The sequence below is a fragment of the Eptatretus burgeri genome, chromosome 3 (genome assembly GCF_056783735.1).
Source record: "Eptatretus burgeri isolate ZD-2024b chromosome 3, Ebu_testis_v1, whole genome shotgun sequence".
NCBI classification, from domain to species: Eukaryota; Metazoa; Chordata; class Myxini; order Myxiniformes; family Myxinidae; genus Eptatretus; species Eptatretus burgeri.
Window position 1 is genome coordinate 87,074,289 of NC_140963.1, and position 18,862 is coordinate 87,093,150.

The 18,862-nt window shown below is 42.1% G+C and overlaps 1 protein-coding gene across 1 annotated transcript in view; it reads right to left on the minus strand.

Moving 5' to 3' along the window:
* The window catches only part of LOC147030386 (kinesin heavy chain-like), a 144,974-nt gene that overhangs the window by 96,216 nt on the left and 29,896 nt on the right, over positions 1–18,862 (minus strand). Inside the window, exons 2-6 of the mRNA XM_085874362.1 lie at positions 18,613–18,700; positions 15,924–15,997; positions 6,664–6,768; positions 491–539; positions 315–370 (exon numbers count right to left, since the gene is read on the minus strand). Of these exons, the coding sequence (XP_085730488.1) occupies positions 315–370; positions 491–539; positions 6,664–6,768; positions 15,924–15,997; positions 18,613–18,700 (372 nt within the window). The remainder of the gene's footprint in view (positions 1–314; positions 371–490; positions 540–6,663; positions 6,769–15,923; positions 15,998–18,612; positions 18,701–18,862) is intronic.

An 18,862-nucleotide genomic window follows, 5' to 3' on the forward strand; every position in this document is an offset into this window, starting at 1 on the left:
TGGCCCATCAAGTCTAAGCCATAGCAACACCAGAGGACTTCCACCAACCGCAGATCACACCAATTACACAGGTAATCCCAACTAGAGAATTTGGCAAGTGTACAACAGAATGGCCTACTCTGCAGAATACACCGAGACAATAACATCACCATTCACGTCCAAGTTAGTGTGTGTTAAAGACCCCAGACAGCTGGCTTTATCTTCATTGAAACGACGATACGATTTGACATGCAGCAACAGAACAACAGTTCAATGACACGAGTAAAAGAATGCACTGATAAAGTTACAACATTAAATCTCTGCTTTCTACAGACCTTTACATACGGGACGCGATTCTTATCCTCATGTACAGAGAGGTTCGTCTTTGACACTGTCAAGACAAGAAAAAGTTTAATGCAAAAATAAGTTTTATTTTCATGCCAATTTTCCAAACAAAGTCAATTCATTCATTCATTCATTCATTCATTCATGAACATTATGACTTTCTCACCATCGAGAAGATCACGAATCTTGTCCATGTAAATTTCAAAGTATGAAACCTACAAACCAGGTGATAAAACACAAATGCCCAAAAGTTATGTCAGACTCCGAGTGGCACTTCACGAACTGCATTATGGAAATCATGTATAATTAGGAAAGAAAGCCAGAAAGTGGTAACTCTCCTTCTGGGGCTCTTCAGTGGCATGACCACCACTGGCAGCCAATTATCTGGGAAGCTTCGTAACCTTTAATCTCCAGTCATATACTGGGTCCAGCAAGCACATCATGAAGGCAGATTGCAAACATTGGCCCACTCTTTTCAAAAAGAATAGTCGAGATGAAAGTCCACACGTCCAGAAGGAAATATTAACAGATGGGATGCACTCGATGATGTGACCGACAGCACCTCACAATGCGTGCTAAATGTGTTTGCAAGTTTAATGGCAGTTTTTGTAAAAATATAAATACACAAAAAAATTGTCTCCACACTCGAACACAGCGTTTCTCAACCTTTTTACCCTTGTGGAACCCTTGAAATAGTTTTCATGTCTCAGGGAACCCCTGCATAAAAATTATTATATACCATAATTAATATCTAGCTCTTCTATATTTTTATCGTAGTTCACGTGGTAAATATTTTTTTTTTTTTCGGATACCTGGTTCAAGGAAAAAATGACCCCCTTTTTGTCAAATTTATTGGCAATGAAAAAAGAAAACGTACTGCTCGTTTATGAGACCTCACACAGAGGTTTCAATTCACAAAAAAAAAATCGATTTTAAATAAAAAAAAAAAAAACACACCTCATGTAACTTGATAAACAAAACTTAAACAAATTAAGCTGAAGCAATAAAGGTAAACAGAAGAACCAACCTTGAGAGAGAGAGACTTCGCGCAAGGAAGCACAGAGAACATAGATGGACACCGAGCATGCGTCCCGTACTTGAGTCAGTCACTCAATGATACACGAATCCGCCGCGTACAGGACGTCCACTAACCAGTGAGGGCGGTTTCACACTGGCGCCATATAGACATCATTAAATACATTCCCTATGGTTGTTATAATTGTAAATAATACAAGAGGTTGAAACCTCTATTATAATAACCAAGGAGTTTCCAACAATATGCCGTACCTATATAGTAAAATTACGAAAATTAAATCAAACAAAAACTACTCAAAAATACATTAGCCTATTTATTACTGTTTCTCGAGGAACCCTAGGGTTCCGGGGAACCGCAGTTGAGAAACACTGCTCTCACACATGTACAAGTAATCACCACTTTCGACATTGATGGCTGATCATAATACAGATTAATGCTGTTTCCCCAAAAATCCCCTTACTCTAAAAACATAAAAAGTTAACGAAATATTGAAATATTCAGACGAAAAATACATAACATGAGTTTGTCACCCTGCAGTTTCAGTGTGGTTGACTGTGCTAAACTTCACAACAGTGCCAGAAAACTCCAACATCGTGAAGAGAGATGAAGTGCCTAAAACATAATTTAGTGATGCTCTGCAGGCTGCAGGGACCCTCTGAGTTTTGGGAATCTCAATCTATGTACTCTCAGCAAGAAATTATGACCATGTACCAGTTAGAAACAAAGCTCAGAAAAGATAAGTGAACATCAATGAAACAAGTAACAGTGCAATAACTCTTTATGAGAACTTCGAAGCAGTGGAATGTCGAGGAAAAATGACGCTCGGGCGAGATGTCAAATTTCCACCCCCTCGTAACTCACATGCTGAATTAAACACGAAGCCCAATGAAATAACTTTATTACCTCTGCCACCAAAGGTGAAAGAGGTTGCTTTCATCCCTTTCTGTTTGTATGTCTGTTTGTGTGCAGGATATCTCCAAAAGTTGTGGACGGATTCGGATGAAATTTTGTGGACAAGGACGGTGTGTGACAAGGACGAACTGATTAGATTTTGGTGAAAATCTGGATCCGATTCCAGATACGAGAAAATTTTAAATGATCCTTCATCATTGAGAGATCAGGGCAAAAACGATATATAGCACGATATCTCAAAAAGATGTGGATGGATTTGAATGAAACTTGGTGGCCAGGTTCGTTATGTGACAAGGAAGAATTCATTTAATTTTGGTGAAGATCCAGATCTGATAATTTTTTTAAGTGATTCTTCACTGTTGAGAGATAGGGCAAAACCGATATATAGCACAATATCTCAAAAAATTGTGGATGGATTCAGACAAAACTTGGACAGGTTGGGTGCGTCGCAAGGACATATTGATTCGATTTTGGTGAATTATCCAAATCTGGATCTGGATACGAGACTTGTTAAATTTTTAAGTGATTCTTCATCATTGAGAGATAGGGCCAAAAACGATATAGTCCTGTACAGCATGATATTTCAAAAATGTATTGGGCCAAATATGTTCTCGTGGATCAGGCATTGCGCGTTGGAGTTATGCGGTCCACTGAGTGCCCTTCTAGTTACAAATCAAATTAGTTACAGTATATTTGCAAGCAAATAGTTAAAGTTTTGTTTTCTGCATCCACTTCATCCACTTAGTTTCCTGCATGCCACATGCTTCTTTTTGCCCGCCCCCTCTCTCTGGGATATCGTTGGCCAAAACCATTGGTCAGCAAATGGAGGGCGGGGCCATTTGCAAAGTTCAACTCCTCCCTTCGTTTGCACTTTCATGCGCCACGGAAAAATGGAAAGAAGTGTCGACAATAATTATAGATGCAAAATAATACATTTACTGCCCCAACCCCACCAAAGCGCCGCTCTTGGGTGACCGCTCCTTTGCCCCCCCCTCCCTCCTCACTACTCCAGTGCTTCGAAGCGCTCAAAGGGATTCAGCAGTCGAACCCCCACACAGTCTCTGGCGCCGATACTGCCACAGCCACAACTTACGGTCCCACCCACTTAATCATCAAGAACAAGAGATGAAGATGAAGACCGATTGGCTTTAATCGACTCAGATGCATCCACCACCCCCCCCCCCAATAATTAGGGAAAGCATACGAGTGCCGTGATTGTGTGTGTATGTATGTATGTATGTACACAACCGGTCAAAAGTTTTAGAAAACCCCCATTTTTACTGAAAATTTAAGCAGTTTAATGTTTCAATGTACTCTGAAATTAAAGCAAAGAACAAATAAAAAAAAATCATGGAATAGTTTTGTTGGACAAAATTTAATCTAAATTTTGACTCAAAGTAGCCACCTTTTGCAGATATAACAGCCAAACATACTCCTGACATACTTTCTACAATAGAAATCAAATATTGTTCAGAATGTTCTTCCCAACATTGTTGCAGAAGTTCTGACAGTTCTGGGTAGTTCTGACATAGCCTGGAGGTATGTTTTGGGTCGTTATCCTGCTGTAGGATGAACCCCTGATCAACTAGGCATAGACCAGAGGGGCTTGCATGGCGCTGCAAAATGCTGTGGTAGCCCTTTTGGTTCAAGGTGCCAGTCACTCTGTGCAAGTCGCCGACTCTGGATCCAGAAAAAGAGCCGCAGATCATCACGCTTCCTCCTCCATGTTTGACAGTTGGTGTCTCACACTGAGGAACCATCCTTTCTCCTTCTCGACGGCATACAAAAACCCTGCGTGATGAACAGAAGATTTCAAATTTTGATTCATCGGTCCATAAGACCTTCTTCTAGTTTTGAGTAGTCCACTGGCAGTGCTTCATGGTCCAGGCAAGCCTCTTTTTCTTATTTTTCCATCTTGGCAATGGCTTTCTTACTGCCACTTGACCTGTCAAACCTGCAGCTCGAAGTCTTCTCTTCACAGTTGAAACTGAGACTTCCTTACTTCGACCAGTGTTAAGCTGTGCTTGAAGCTGCTGTCCTGTGAGCCACCTTTCACACAAGCTGTTGACTCTCAGAAACTTGTCTTCTGATTGTGTTGTGGCTTTGGGTCTGCCAGACCTCTTCCTGTCAGAGTTTCCTCCAGTTTCGAAGTGCTTTTTGATGGTGTAGGAAACTGTACTGACTGACACCTTGGCTTCCTTTGCAATTTATCTAAAGGAAAGAACTACACTTTTTTCAGGGTTATAGTGGTCTGTCTGTGTTCCTTTGTTAATTGTCTTTTTCTCAACACTATGAAAGCAATGTACTACTTCCTGCAGTGTGATATTGTCCAAATAATGCTTCAGAGGGTGTAGCAACACAGTCCGTTACAACACTGCTTTTATCGACAGAAGGTTTGTAACTAATCAACAAAAGTTGGGACACCTGTAGGAATTGGTTGAATCAACTTTCAAGGCTTAATTTAATTCCATTGCTGCAGAGCAGCTGCAGTTGCTAACCCATTACTTGTTCCCTAAAAAGGACCTTTTGTAACAACTCTGAAATTTACATTTTTTTCAGTTTTTGGTAACCTAAAATTAATTTTTTTTTTAACCTCTGGCAGTGTACCGCTTAACTTTGTAACATTTCAGGTTATTCACTGGACATGAACTGCTTAAATTTCAGTAAAAACTGGAAAAATGGGGGTGTTCTACAACGTTTTTACCTGTAGTGTATATACACACACATATTTATATATATATATATATATATATATATATATATATATATATATATATATATATATATATATATATATACATACATACATACATACATACATACATACATATATACAAATACCACCCGTCGCTTTGCTGACGGAAATACTGAGGGGGGGGGGAGAAAAAGAGGGTGGAGAGGAAGGGGGGACGGAGTGAGGAGATGGTATGTTAAAAAAAAAAGAGAGGAGGGAGGTGGAGCGTGGAGGGAGTGGAGAAGGGAAGGCAGCATGAGGTGAGAGGAAGTGAAGGCAAACGTGCGGTGGAGCGTTAGTTACGATTCATACCATCTCATCAGAATGATTCTGCATAGAACGACAGTGGAGATGGAAACAAAATAATGTATGAAATCCATTTTCTACCAGTCATACCATCCAGACAGGTCCAGGGTGGAGGGGTGGAGAGGGGGAGGAGGGGGGGGAGAGAGAATGAGAGAGAATGAGAGAGAATGAGAGAAAGAGAAAGAGAAATATACAGAGAAAGAGAAATATACAGAGAAAGAGAAAGATACAGAGAAAGAGAAAGATACAGAGAAAGAGAAAGATACAGAGAAAGAGAAAGATACAGAGAAAGAGAAAGATACAGAGAAAGAGAAAGAGAAAGAGAAAGATACAGAGAAAGATAAAGAGAAAAAGAAGGAGAGCAAAAGAATTGAAGAACTTCTGTTAGTAAACATGCTGATCATGTCTATGTTGTTCATGGAATAATTTACTTATTTGCATTTCGTGTTTGGTTTTTGTTTCAAACCGTTTGGCTTCAGGCGATTATATGAATGTAATGATTGGCTGCATGGACACACTTGCCTTTCCTTGAGGAAGTGGAGGGGTGAGGGGTGTGAGGGAAAAGGGGACATAAAGCCCCACAAGCCCCAGTGGTGTATCCATGTACTCTCTGTACTTGTTCGTCATAACATATAGAACCAGTGAATCCATACAGATACTTTGTTTCATTCTCACATGGTTGCAGTACAAGGCACTGATGATTACCAAGAACCCATGCAAATGATAACCTCATCACGGCTGAGAGAAGTTTTCATCAGGGCAACAGACTATTACAAACAAGCAACTCTGCTGCTCTGGAGGCTTTGGCTGAAGAAACCAAAAGTTTGACACCTTCTAGTCAGAATTCTGTAGTGTTAAGCATTGCCGTGGGGAGGGGGGTCGAGGGGTGTTTTAAGTGTAGATTACACATATAAAATTGAGACAGGGAAGAATGGAAAAGACAAGGGAAAGGGTAGGGGGAAGAATTATAAAAGGAAAAGGGGCTGAAAGGAAACCAGTCAGAAGAGCAAGAAAGGGTGTATGAAGGATATGAGTGGGTACTGAAATGGATTAAAATAATTGATCACTTTTGCATATATAATAAGGAAATGACCTGTTAAAAAAAAAAAAAAAAAAAAAAAAAAAAAAAAAAAGACAGCCAGGTGATACAATCGTCAAACATGTTAGTTTGTAAAACCATAAAAGGATTCCTGCAATCATGAGTAAATGAGGGTAGTTGGAGAGGTGGAAGGTCAAATTGATCAGAGGGAATAATGTTGGAAAAACCTGTCTGCATAAAACATTTTGTAAATTATAAAAGCTCCCACTTGCAAGGAGTCAACACAGTGTCTTTGCAGAGTCAACAGTGCACCTTTATGTGGAACTCAAGGTTCTCGTTCATGGAGTAGATATAGTTGAAGATATCGTCCACTATACGAGGAATGATGCCAAGGTGCTCGGCATCATGGAGCTTTCCCTGCAAACAGTTCACAGATATCAATTAGACAACATTATTCACAAACTCTGATGCAGTGTTACCCTAACTGTCAAGAGCAACACAGATACGGGGGATGGTCTCATTCTGACCAAGTTACAACCTGTATTAGGAGTGAAAACTATATCCCATAAATATGGATACCAAGAAAATGTTCTGACACAAGACCATCTTTCATATTGAGAGAAGGTTGCTGTACCTCATGGATTACAATCTTGCATCTCTGACTGAATGAATGAACAAAACTCAAAAGTAGCATCTTAATTATGTACAAGCAGAAGCCAGTGGTAAAAATCCTGGAATAGCAAAGAAACTAGGAAGAGCGCTCTTCGATGCCACCAGATATGCCTCCAACCACATTATTACATCATTTTACATACTTGTACCAAGTTTGCGTTAAATCCCTGAACCCAGATTGAAAATGTTTAATACTTCTGGCTGCCAAACCATGTGTCTGATCAGGTTGAAATTTAAAACATATGTTTCCTGCAAACACGAGATCGAAATTGTTACATTTCATGTCGATTGATGAAGCAGTTGAAGAGAAGGATTTTAAAAAAGATTTTAAGTTCAATCGAACATGGCTGCCAGACCATGTGACCTATTAATTATTCGTGAACAACCTGGTATCCCCAAGGCTTGGGGATCATGTGGGTGAAGTTTCACCTCAATCTGTCAAGCCATTCTCAAGAAGGTCTTTGAAGGTTTTTTTTTTATTTGTTGAAATATTTTTTCAATGGCTGCCAAACCACATGACTGATGATATCAACCCCACCCCCTCCAACCAATACAATTTAGCCCGAGATAACCATATGCAATTATGACGTACTAACAAAGCCACCTGACATTAAAAATATATATATATATGAAAAAATAATAAAATAAATAAATCGCACTAATTCCACATGGGAGTACTTGAGATGTGCCAAATTTAAATTATTTTCATGGAGTGGTTTCAGAGATACAGAGGTCCAAAGTTTTTCCTTTTTTCCCAACATGGCTGCCACACCATGTGACCTATGATGTCATAATTATTGAAGCATTGCACATGAGTAGTTGCACCGATTGTGAAAATTTAGTGTTAATCAAATAAGTGGTTGCAGAGAAAACGGAGAATATGATCACGGACGAACAACCCAAAAACAACGCCTCCGGTGACTGTCAGCAGAGGCATAAAAAGAAAGGAAGCTTTTTATTATTGCATGGTTGAAAGCTCAAAAATGGGAGATTCAATAAGGAATGTCCTGAGTTGCTGTATGCACCTGGCACTTAAAGAAAAGAAGAGACTACAATGCATTTAACAACTTATCGATTTATTCAAATAATTTGATTCGGTAAACATCTGAAGATAATTTTAGGTCAGGTCAGGTATGGGAGCATGTGCCACAACAGCGCGTCGCTGCGTCCACTTTCCGCCGGTACTCCAGGGGCCTCCGTCTGGCCATCCCCCAGGCAGATGCCAGGCCCATCCCCATCTCCTTGAGATGATGGTCAACCTGCTGCAACCACGAGGCACGTGGTCGGCCCACTGGCCTCCTCCACTCATGAGACTCCTTCGCTGAGAGAATCTGGTGAGCAGGATCAGCGTCAGGAAAACAAGCCACATGTCCATACAGCCGCAAGTGACGCTCACGGACTATGCAGGTAACAAATCTCATCCGAGTCTCTCTTGGCAACCGCTCCTTGGACAGAAAATCCGACCAGCGATAGCCAAGGATTCTCCGAAGAGACCTGGTACCAAAGGAATTAAGTCTCCGTATCAGATCCTTAGTCAGAGTACAAGTCTCGCATCCATAGAGCAAGACTGGAAGTACCAAGGACCTGAAGACTCGGACTTTCGTCCTCCCGCACAGGTACCGGCAGCGCCACACCCCATGATCCAGTGAATCCATGACTCCCCAGGCCCGACCCAGACATCTATTGACCTCTGACTCACAGCCAGCAGAGACATGAATATCACTGTCAAGGTAAGTGAATCTCTCCACGACCTCAACATCCTCACCACAAACAGACACAGACAGGACAGCAGCATCCAAGATGTCACCGAAAGCCTGGATCTTAGTTTTGACCCAAGAAACCCGTAATCCCAGCGACTCCGACTCCTCATTCAGCACCTCGAGGGCCCCCAAAAGGATGTCTAAAGTCTCCGCAAAGATGACTGCATCATCTGCAAAATCAAGGTCCGAGATCTTGACATTCCCAAACGATGCACCGCAGCCTGATCTCTCCGACATCCTCCATAAAATCCAGTCCATACAAGTGCTGAAAAGTGTGGGGGCCAGTACACACCGCTGACGAACTCCAGTAACAACTGGAAATAAGTCAGAGATGGAACCACCACACTTCACAGCACTCTCAGTACCAGAGTAGAGTTCAGACATCAGATCAATCAGTTTTGGTGGCACCCCACGAAGACCAAGAATCCTCCAGAAGGACATCCCGATTCACTGAATCGAACGCTTTACAGAGATCAACATAGGCTGCAAGCAGCCCCTGCCGAAACTCTCGTCTGCGTTCGGTGAGGACACGAAGAGCAAGGATACGGTCAATCGTTGACCTCTTTGGTGTAAAGCCTGACTGCTCTGGACGCTGGTGCTCAAGCAGATGATGGCGAACCCTATCAAGAATTATCCGAGCAAAGACCTTGCCGGGCACTGAGAGCAGCGTCACCGCTCGGTAGTTGTTGCAGTCTTGGCGATCACCCTTCCCTTTCCAGAGAGGAACAACAAGGCCCCTCTTCCAATCAGTTGGGATGATGCCTGTGTTCCAGGCAGAGCACAAAACTGCATGCAACGACACGAGTGCAGCATTTCCACCAGCCTTGAGAAGTTCAGCATGGATGCCACAGATCCCTGGAGCTTTGCCCCGTTTCAACCGGTTCACCGCAGCACGTGTTTCCACAAGCGAAGGTGGACCACAGTTGATTCGAGGGTCAGCAACAGGGATTGTAACACCCATGACCTCCAACTCGACAGCTGGGGGATCAGCTTGGTACAACCGCTCAAAGTAACCGGCCCAGCGGGCCTTCACTTCAGACTCCTCTGTCAAGAGCCTTCCACTCTCTGCTCTAACTGCAGTGCTCCGAGGGATGGGCTTGGATGAACGCAATGCGCGAATTCCCCTGTAAGTGGGATGAGAATCACCTGTCCACAGGTGATGCTCTACCCCCTCACAGATTCCTCGCACAAAGGCCTCCTTGTCCACCCTCAGTGCACGTACAGTTTTACGCCTCTGCTCCCTGAACAGCTCAGCTCTGCCATTCAGCCTGGCCCTGCGACTCTGGTCAATGGTATCCAGTGTCCCTTGAGAGACAAAATTCTTCTTTGCCCTGCGGTGAGTTCCAAGACATCCACCGGCAACATCAAGGACGGTGGTCTTGAAGGCACTCCACAAGTCTTCAGGACCCCCCAAAGCACCTAGACCCCCCCCCCCCCAAGTGTCCACTTAGCCTGTTCGCAAACTCCTCAGCTACTCTCTCATCCCTGAGCTTGCCAACATCCAGCCTAGGCTGGGATGGTACCATTCTCCAGGATTTAAGGTGCAGCTTTAGAGTTGCGACAACAAGCCTGTGGTCAGTATTGAGGAACTGAGCACTCCGGTAGACCCTGCAGTTCTGGATCATCCTCCAACGACCGTCAATGAGGACATGGTCAATCTCCTTTGCCACACCGCCAGCGTTGGAATACCAAGTCCGGCGATGAAACCATGCACCAGCCACCCTAAGTCCATGACCTCTTGCAAAGTCAAGGAACTTAGTGCTATTCTGGTTCATAGTTCCTGACCCATGGGGACCAACACAAACCTCATAACCATCCTTATCAGTTCCAGTCGATGCATTGAAATCCCCCAAGACGAGAAGTGTATCTCGTCTGGGGCACTGATCAACCACAGACTCGAGCGTGGTGTGGAATGCATCCTTTACGGTGAGATCACTCGCCTCAGTCGGAGCATAAACAGAGACCAGGGAAATGACACCCAAGGAGTGACGAATCCTTAATCTCATAATACGCTCGTTGACCGGTGTTACCTCAATTATCATTGGGGTCAGCTTATTGGACACAGCTCCAGCAACTCCTTGGGTATGGTAACCATAATTTTAGACTTGGCAATAAAGTACAGGATGTCCACAAAGTCTTGTTCCAGCTTGACAATTTTATTACAATCAAACCAAGAGAGATACCATGATGCAGTTTTTTGAATTTTGTCACAAAATTAATAAAGTTTCTTGTGTTCTTCAGTGCACCTCAACATGTGCACCTTTATTGGCATGTAGTACATCCAAGCAATAATCCACATGTTGGCCAACATCCCTCGTCACACTGCTGATGCAATAGATTAATTATCCTTGGATGAAGTGTTTCAATGTCAGCAACAGAGGTTTGGGAAACAATCCGATGTACTCGCACAAGAAGAAGTCTAAGAGCGTCACATCGGGAGGCCTTGGAGGCAGGGTACTGCCCCCACCACATCCAATCCAGCTTCCGGGGAATTTCTGCATTTTAAAGGTCGCACTATCTGCACTTTATATGCATGAGGTTGCAATCTCTTGTGTACAATTATAATTTTCCTGGTGGTTTGGATGAATTTGAAGCAATGATTACGAATTTTTTTTTCCTCTCCAAGGAGCATTTCTGTGTTTTGGGGTGGGGGCAGACAGACAGCATCAGCCTATTATATACACTGTGTAGAGCATAGTAGTGTCGAATTCCAAAAAATCATATTTCTTAACAGCAAAGAAAAAAAATAATAATTTGGGAGGGATCGAGGCAGAAATCCTAGTCGCACACCCAACACCCTGTTGCCTATACACCACCCAGGTTCAATTTTCTGTCTCATTGAAATTTTAAAAATCATTTTCCCAAAGGTTTGGATAAATTTTAAAATAATTTTTACTTCCATTTTTTTTCTCTTCAAGGAGTGTTTAGTCTGGGACAGACAGACAGACAGCCAGCATTAGTCAAATATACATATACAGTCACTTCAGAAGGTTCTGTTAACACAGACCATCTGCACCAGGGGTGTAAAACCTCTGAGAAGGACTGAAACGGTGTTTGTTTCAATGATACAATTATTACTCCCCAAGGATCACCCAAACGAAGCCGAACCTTGTGGTCCAACGTGCACGAAAGGCAAAAAGACATTTCTTATAATTTATTGGCGTTTATTAAAAGAGAATATGGGGATAAGGGTAGACGAGACAATAAATAACGACAGCTCTCGCAGTCAACAGACACAGCTAGGGATGAAAGGAACTCCCAATCTTGTGTACAAGAGGTGAATAAATAAAGCCGAGCCCCTCCCCCCCCCTCCACCGAGGGCACCAAATACCCAACTCTCACAACAGAGAGGAACATAGAAGAGGACTTAAATAAGGCACAAGCTGGTTGTTGGTCCAATACGACCCATGCAGGCTGGTGCGGAACAGGGTTGAAGAATGGCGATAAGAGGCTGCCCAACAGAGAGAGAGAGGGAGAGAGGAAGAGTGTGAGAAAGAGGGAGAGAGGAAGAGTGTGAGAGAGAGGGAGAGTGGAAGAGTGTGAGAGAGAGAGAGAGAGAGAGAGAGAGAGAGAGAGAGAGAGAGAGAGAGAGAGAGAGAGTGGAAGAGTGTGAGAGAGAGAGAGAGAGAGAGAGAGAGAGAGAGAGAGAGAGAGAGAGAGAGAGAGAGAGAGAGAGAGAGAGAGAGACAGGAAGAGTGGAAGAGTGGAAGAGTGGAAGAGTGGAAGAGTGTGAGAGAGAGAGAGGAAGAGTGGAAGAGCGTGAGAAAGAGGAAAAGTGGAAGAGCGTGAGAGAGAGGAAGAGTGGAAGAGCGTGAGAGAGAGGAAGAGTGGGAGAGCGTGAGAGAGAGGAAGAGTGGGAGAGCGTGAGAGAGAGGAAGAGTGGAAGAGCGTGAGAGAGAGGAAGAGTGGAAGAGCGTGAGAGAGAGGAAGAGTGGAAGAGCGTGAGAGAGAGGAAGAGTGGAAGAGCGTGAGAGAGAGGAAGAGTGGAAGAGCGTGAGAGAGAGGAAGAGTGGAAGAGCGTGAGAGAGAGGAAGAGTGGAAGAGCGTGAGAGAGAGGAAGAGTGGAAGAGCGTGAGAGAGAGGAAGAGTGGAAGAGTGTGAGAGAGAGGAAGAGTGGAAGAGTGTGAGAGGAAGAGTGGAAGTGTGTGAGAGGAAGAGTGGAAGTGTGTGAGAGGAAGAGTTGGAGGAGAGCGAGAGGAAGAGCGAGAGGAAGAGCGGGGGGAAGAGGCGGGGGGAGAGTCGGGGGGGAGAGTCGGGGGAGAGTCGGGGGAGAGTCGGGGGGAGAGTCGGGGGAGAGTCGGGGAGAGTCGGGGGAGAGTCAGGGGGAGAGTCAGGGGGAGAGTCAGGGGGAGAGTCAGGGGGAGAGTCAGGGGGAGAGTCAGGGGGAGGGAGTGGGAGGGAGAGGGAGAGGGAGAGAGAGGGAGAGAAGTTTCCTCTCGAAAGGACAGACTCCAACTGACATGCTTCACGTGGTCACAGCCCTCGTCAACTTTCGGGTTGCCTATGCGGGCAGGCATGTGCTGCCATTTCTGGTGGGGGTGCCACATGCTCCAGAATCCCACCCCTCGCCATGGCTCCACAGCATATCTCACCGCGATGGCCTGTGGTGCACCAGCCAAACTTTCAGTGCTGTATCTTTTAAGGTGCATGAAGCACTTTCTTTGTGTACGTGTTTGCCAAGTCCTCCACATAGTCTCGCCAAAAAACAGGTTTTACGTGGTACAATCTTACTCTATCTGCTTGAAGGCCAACACTCACTGCCTCGTCGGTGCAAATTTAACAGGACGAATCATCTCTAACAAATATATATATATATATATATATATATATATATATATATATATATATATATATATATATATATATATATATATATATATATATATATATATTAATGGAGCAAATCTAACCAATGTAGTCACATGGTCCAGACTATTCTTAACACGATCTATCTATGTAACCCCCCCCCCCCACCCTGCCCCTTCCACATAACAATATTTTAACATCTGTATTATGCAATACAGCACACAAGCTGTGCAGTGAGGTCAGAAGATTGGCAGCCTTCCATGTCCTTGTACAAAAATTTATGACTGCTACTAAAGAGTCGAATAGTCAAAAAAAGAACAACATATCGTGGATCGTTTGCATTATCAATCCACACTTAAAGTTGAATAAGGTGTCAGGCGTGAGAAAGTTTGAGATTCCACTACTTAAGTTCAGGAAATATTCTAAACCATTTAAGAGCACAATTTATAAGAATCTCAAAGACTGACACCATGGGGTCATTGTTAATTCGCTGATCTTCAAAGCTCTGTCGTCCATAAGTCACTTCACAATGGAATCAAATGCAAATTCATTGTGGTCCATCAATGGGGAGTTTTGCCAAATAGCAAAATCTGCTTTAACTAACTTCCAAGGACTTAAGATCATGTGGAATATTTTGCATAGAGCTGGGTGATGAATTGTTACTGAAATCCCTGCAGGACTGGTTCAAGCCTTGAAACCTTCATCGACTTGTAGTGAATGTGACGAAGCTCTGACAGGAGTGAAGGTCTTCCTCAATCGGTTTTTGGAAATATTAGTTAATATTTCTTACCCAGTGCAGTCAAACAGCTGATTAAAACCAAAGGAAATGGAATGTTTCAGAATCAGTATCTGGAAAAGCATGCAATAAAGACATCAATGTGTTAAATCATAGTCAATGTGCTGATACGTGTGGAATGAGTTTTCAAAAACTAATCTGCAACTTATGTCACCCTGTCAAAGTTTGCATTTTTATCTACAACTTTTTGTGGAAATATCTTAAAATCTCCATTCATGAAGTACTTCGTATGAGAGACATCAGTGAACGGGCAATAACATTGAGATGAGGAGCTGGATCAATTTCTAAAATTTAGATTTTATTGTTGTAGCAGTTATGTGGGTCATTCAAATCGCTTGGTGCGATCCCGGCAGATCACTTGAACCTGCCGGATTACGGGTTTTTTTTCCACTCTGAAACCATGCCGGTGGGACCATGGAATCAGTCAGGCGTTACGCTAATTAGATGGCACACACCTAGTCTCCAACGGCCGAGCGAAGCAGAGACACGTGCAGCATGGTTTGGATAGACGACATTGATGGGCAGTCAATTAACGCTCAACAGGCTTTCCTAATAACAAAGGAATGATCACAAACACCCTAATTCACTCTGAGAAGGGTATATTTAATTGCAACAATAATAATGGTTACAGGAAGGGAATACACATGAAGAAATCAAAATAAATGGCAAAAAAAAAACATCCCTTACTCTCAGAATATTTGTGCCCACAAAAAATTAACGGGATTTCTTAAATACCTAATGCTTTAATCTGGGCCCACATTCACACCACAGTAGAGTAAACAGCAGGAATTCACAAGGACAGAAGAAATACCGGTACTCCCAGTGGAATCCCGTCGGATCTACTGCCAGCTCAGTCTCGGCTTTCTCGGCAGGGAGAATGGTCTGATGCATTTCTTACGGCTGAGTCCGGAGGAAACGAGAGGGCCTGGTTATGGTGTGGACATGGCAAGGCTCTGGTCAAACAGGAGCAGCGAAGAAGCACAGCTTCCACCAGGCTGATTCCAGCCAACTCCTCTTCAACCTGTTCACTCACCTTTCATTGCCTTTAGTTTGTGTGTGATCGACAGCATGACACGCTGCACCCTCCCGTCTCATTTAACATTGGCAGAAGGGAACGTTCGATGGTGCAAGACTACCCCCTGACGCTTGTTGCAAAAGCGCTGCAGATGGATGGTGTTACGCGATGCCATTTTCTGCCCAGGATCGCACCAACGGCCTAGCAAAGTCTTTAAAGAGCCATAAAGATAGAGTTACAAAGGACAGAACATAAAACAAAGGATCGCAGGAATGGTGATTTTTGGAAACAGTCACTCAATTTTGGGGAAAAGCCCAGAACAGGGTTTGTGGCATCCTTCAGGAACACACCTCCTCTTTATAACATTGTCATTATGGGAAAAAAATTGTCTTGCAACACACCGATTTGTGATCGGCCTGATTTTTCAGGAATGCATCCAAAGCATATAGCAAGGTATTTGTGTACAATATAAACAATCAACAATGTGCTCTGTGCAATGTGATGTGATGTGACGTGCATTTACCTCCATAGTGTGAGTTTTCCCCGATGAGGTTTGCCCATAAGCAAATATAGTGCCGTTGTATCCTTCAAGAACATCTGCCAAAAAAAAAAAAAAAAAAAAAAAAAAAAGATTGTTTACTTTTAACCACAGCACGCAAGGTGAATAAAAACAGCAGGTAATATACAGGCTCAGTCCATGTCATTTCAGCCGGGGGTTGCGGTGACCCCTCAGATTTTTCTTTAAAAATTCTCAAAGCTACCTTTACATATATGAGGAAGGTTTGCCAAGTTATAGCTCAAAATTCCAAGTAGTGTCTGAGATATGGCCCTACAAACACCCTAGGGGTGTTTCAATTCTGGCAGTCGCGAGTTGCAGATTTGTATCTGAAGCATTTTTGGAGGGCTCTAAATTCCAGAGTTTTACAAACAGAGTTCTAAAAATTCACACAAATGGTGTCTATTAGTGAGGCTTTCAGAATCTGACATCAAAAATGTTCTACTTAAAATACTTTTTAAGATAAGTACTCTCAAAAGTAGTGATTTGTAACATGCAGTCAAAAAAATTCGAGTTTTCAAATTGCTGCCAACAGTCAGTTTATTCATCATGAAGAATTTTGTTGCCTGATTTACATAATCTAGTGACTGGTTTCATTTACACAAGAAAACTGAAACCTTTTGGAGCAAAATCTTGGGTGCTTTCGGTGTCTGAACTTTGCTCCAGACTCAACGACACTGAAATTTACCCCGGTTTTACCCCAAGTGTTCACCATGTTGACAGTTACACAGCTCTTAAATTTTTGTCACTTAAAGACACATACATAGGCAAATTGTGGTTGAAAATTCAAGAGTTGTTCTCAATCCCTTCTATTTTTAAAAAGGCCCACGATTTCAAAAAAAACATGTTCGATGAAAGATGTAGAATAAAGGAAATAGGTGTGCTTTTGAAGTGGAAGCCATGCCAAACATTCATAAGTTGGAATCACAATGATCAAATTGTTGTGTTTTTTGGTCAGAACAAGTATGTGGTTACTTAAATTTGGCTCACATTTTTTTAAAGGATATTTTACTTTAAGGCTGCCACCAATCTCAACTACAAATTAAGACACATAATGTGATCATAATAATCACCATTATAAATATTCATTTGCAGATCTAATTGTTTATATACTTAGTGTACATTGTACGAAAGTCTTCATCCATTTGTAAATGTGGGTACAATATCTGATTCAACTTTTTTTTTCATAATTTCATATCAAATTGTTTGGACAAATGTACTTCGATCCATTGTGCAAAGTGAACAGTGATTAGTTTTATAATTGCCAGGATAAAATAAAATGTAACAATGAGCATTGGCAGTTACTACAGGGCTGTGTATTAGGTTAAAGCCAAAATAACATAGAGTTGTACTTCATGCCTAACTTTGGAAATGATTTTGATTCACTTCTTTTAGCTTTACTAAACTGATTTATATATTGTTAGATTCCACTTAAGTCATACTCCCTTACAATATCTTTATTTTTTCAATATGTTTGTTAGTAAAAAAATTATTTAAAAAAAAAAAAGTAGCTTTTGGGACTGCAGAATCATTAGAAATTGATGCATTTTAAAAAAATTTCGTTTAAAAATAGAAGGGGTTGAGAACAACTCTTGAATTTTCTACCACAGTTTGCCTTTGTATGTGTCTTTAAGTGACAAAAATTTAAAAGAGCTGTGTAACTGTCAACATGGTGAACACTTGGGGTAAACCCGGGGTAAATTTCAGTGTCGTTGAGTCTGAAGCAAAGTTCAGACACCTACAGCACCAAGATTTTGCTCCAAAAGGTTTCAGTTTTCTTGTGTAAATGATCCAGTCACGAGATTATGTAAATCAGGCAACAAAATTCTTCATGCTGAATAAACTGACTGTTGGCAGCAATTTGAAAACTCAAATTGTTTTGACTGCATGTTACAAATCACTACTTTTGAGAGTACTTATCATGAAAAAAATATTTTTTAGTAGAACATTTTTGATGTCAGATTCTGAAAGCCTCACTAATAGACACCATTTTTGTGAATTTTCAGAACTCTGTTTGTAAAACTCTGGAATTTAGAGCCCTCCAAAAATGCTTCAGATACAAATCTGCAACTCGTGACTGCCAGAATTGAAACACCCCTCGGGTGTTTGTAGGGCCATATCTCGGACACTACTTGGAATTTTGAGCTATAACTTGGCAAAACTTCCTCATACATGTTAAGGTAGCTTTGAGAATTTTTTTCAGGAAAATCTGAGGGGGGTCACCACAGAATTTCATTTTTTTGGCTGATTTGACACGGAATAACCCTATAACTACCATGAGGAACAATTACATTGACAATGCAAATCCCAAACAGCCATTTTGTTGATTTAAGTGCTCAGATGAGAATGGCAAACAAGCCAAACCAAATCAATGCAATGACAACAAGACAGAGTATTCAACAATGTGGAGCATCACTGCGGTATAGAGATTACAGTTCATTGAAAAATCTATATTAAAGTAGATCTGCATGCAGATTCACACACTGACTGGCGCACATGCTGATTACAACAGCCTCTCCTGTCCCTTCAGGAACCACAATATCACAGAGTCTTTCATCAAGACGTGACTGAGAATGCAACGGATAATCACATTAAGAAAAATTGCATCAGCTTCACAAATTACCAAAACAACCATTTGAAATGCACGATGGCTTACCTTGAACAATCTTCCGTGCGCACGCGTTGTACACCTGCTCCTGGCTCGTGCCTGGGTGAAACACCCGATCAAACGCATACGTTTTGCCCTGCAGATATATGAAAACATCTCATGATTAGTTTCAAATTATAATTATTAAATCATTTACACTAAATATTAAATAATTAATACTCAAACTAAATAAATATACACTGTTCAGGGGAACGTTAGGCTATGGAAATTCGGTTGTGACGTATAAAGTAAATTATTC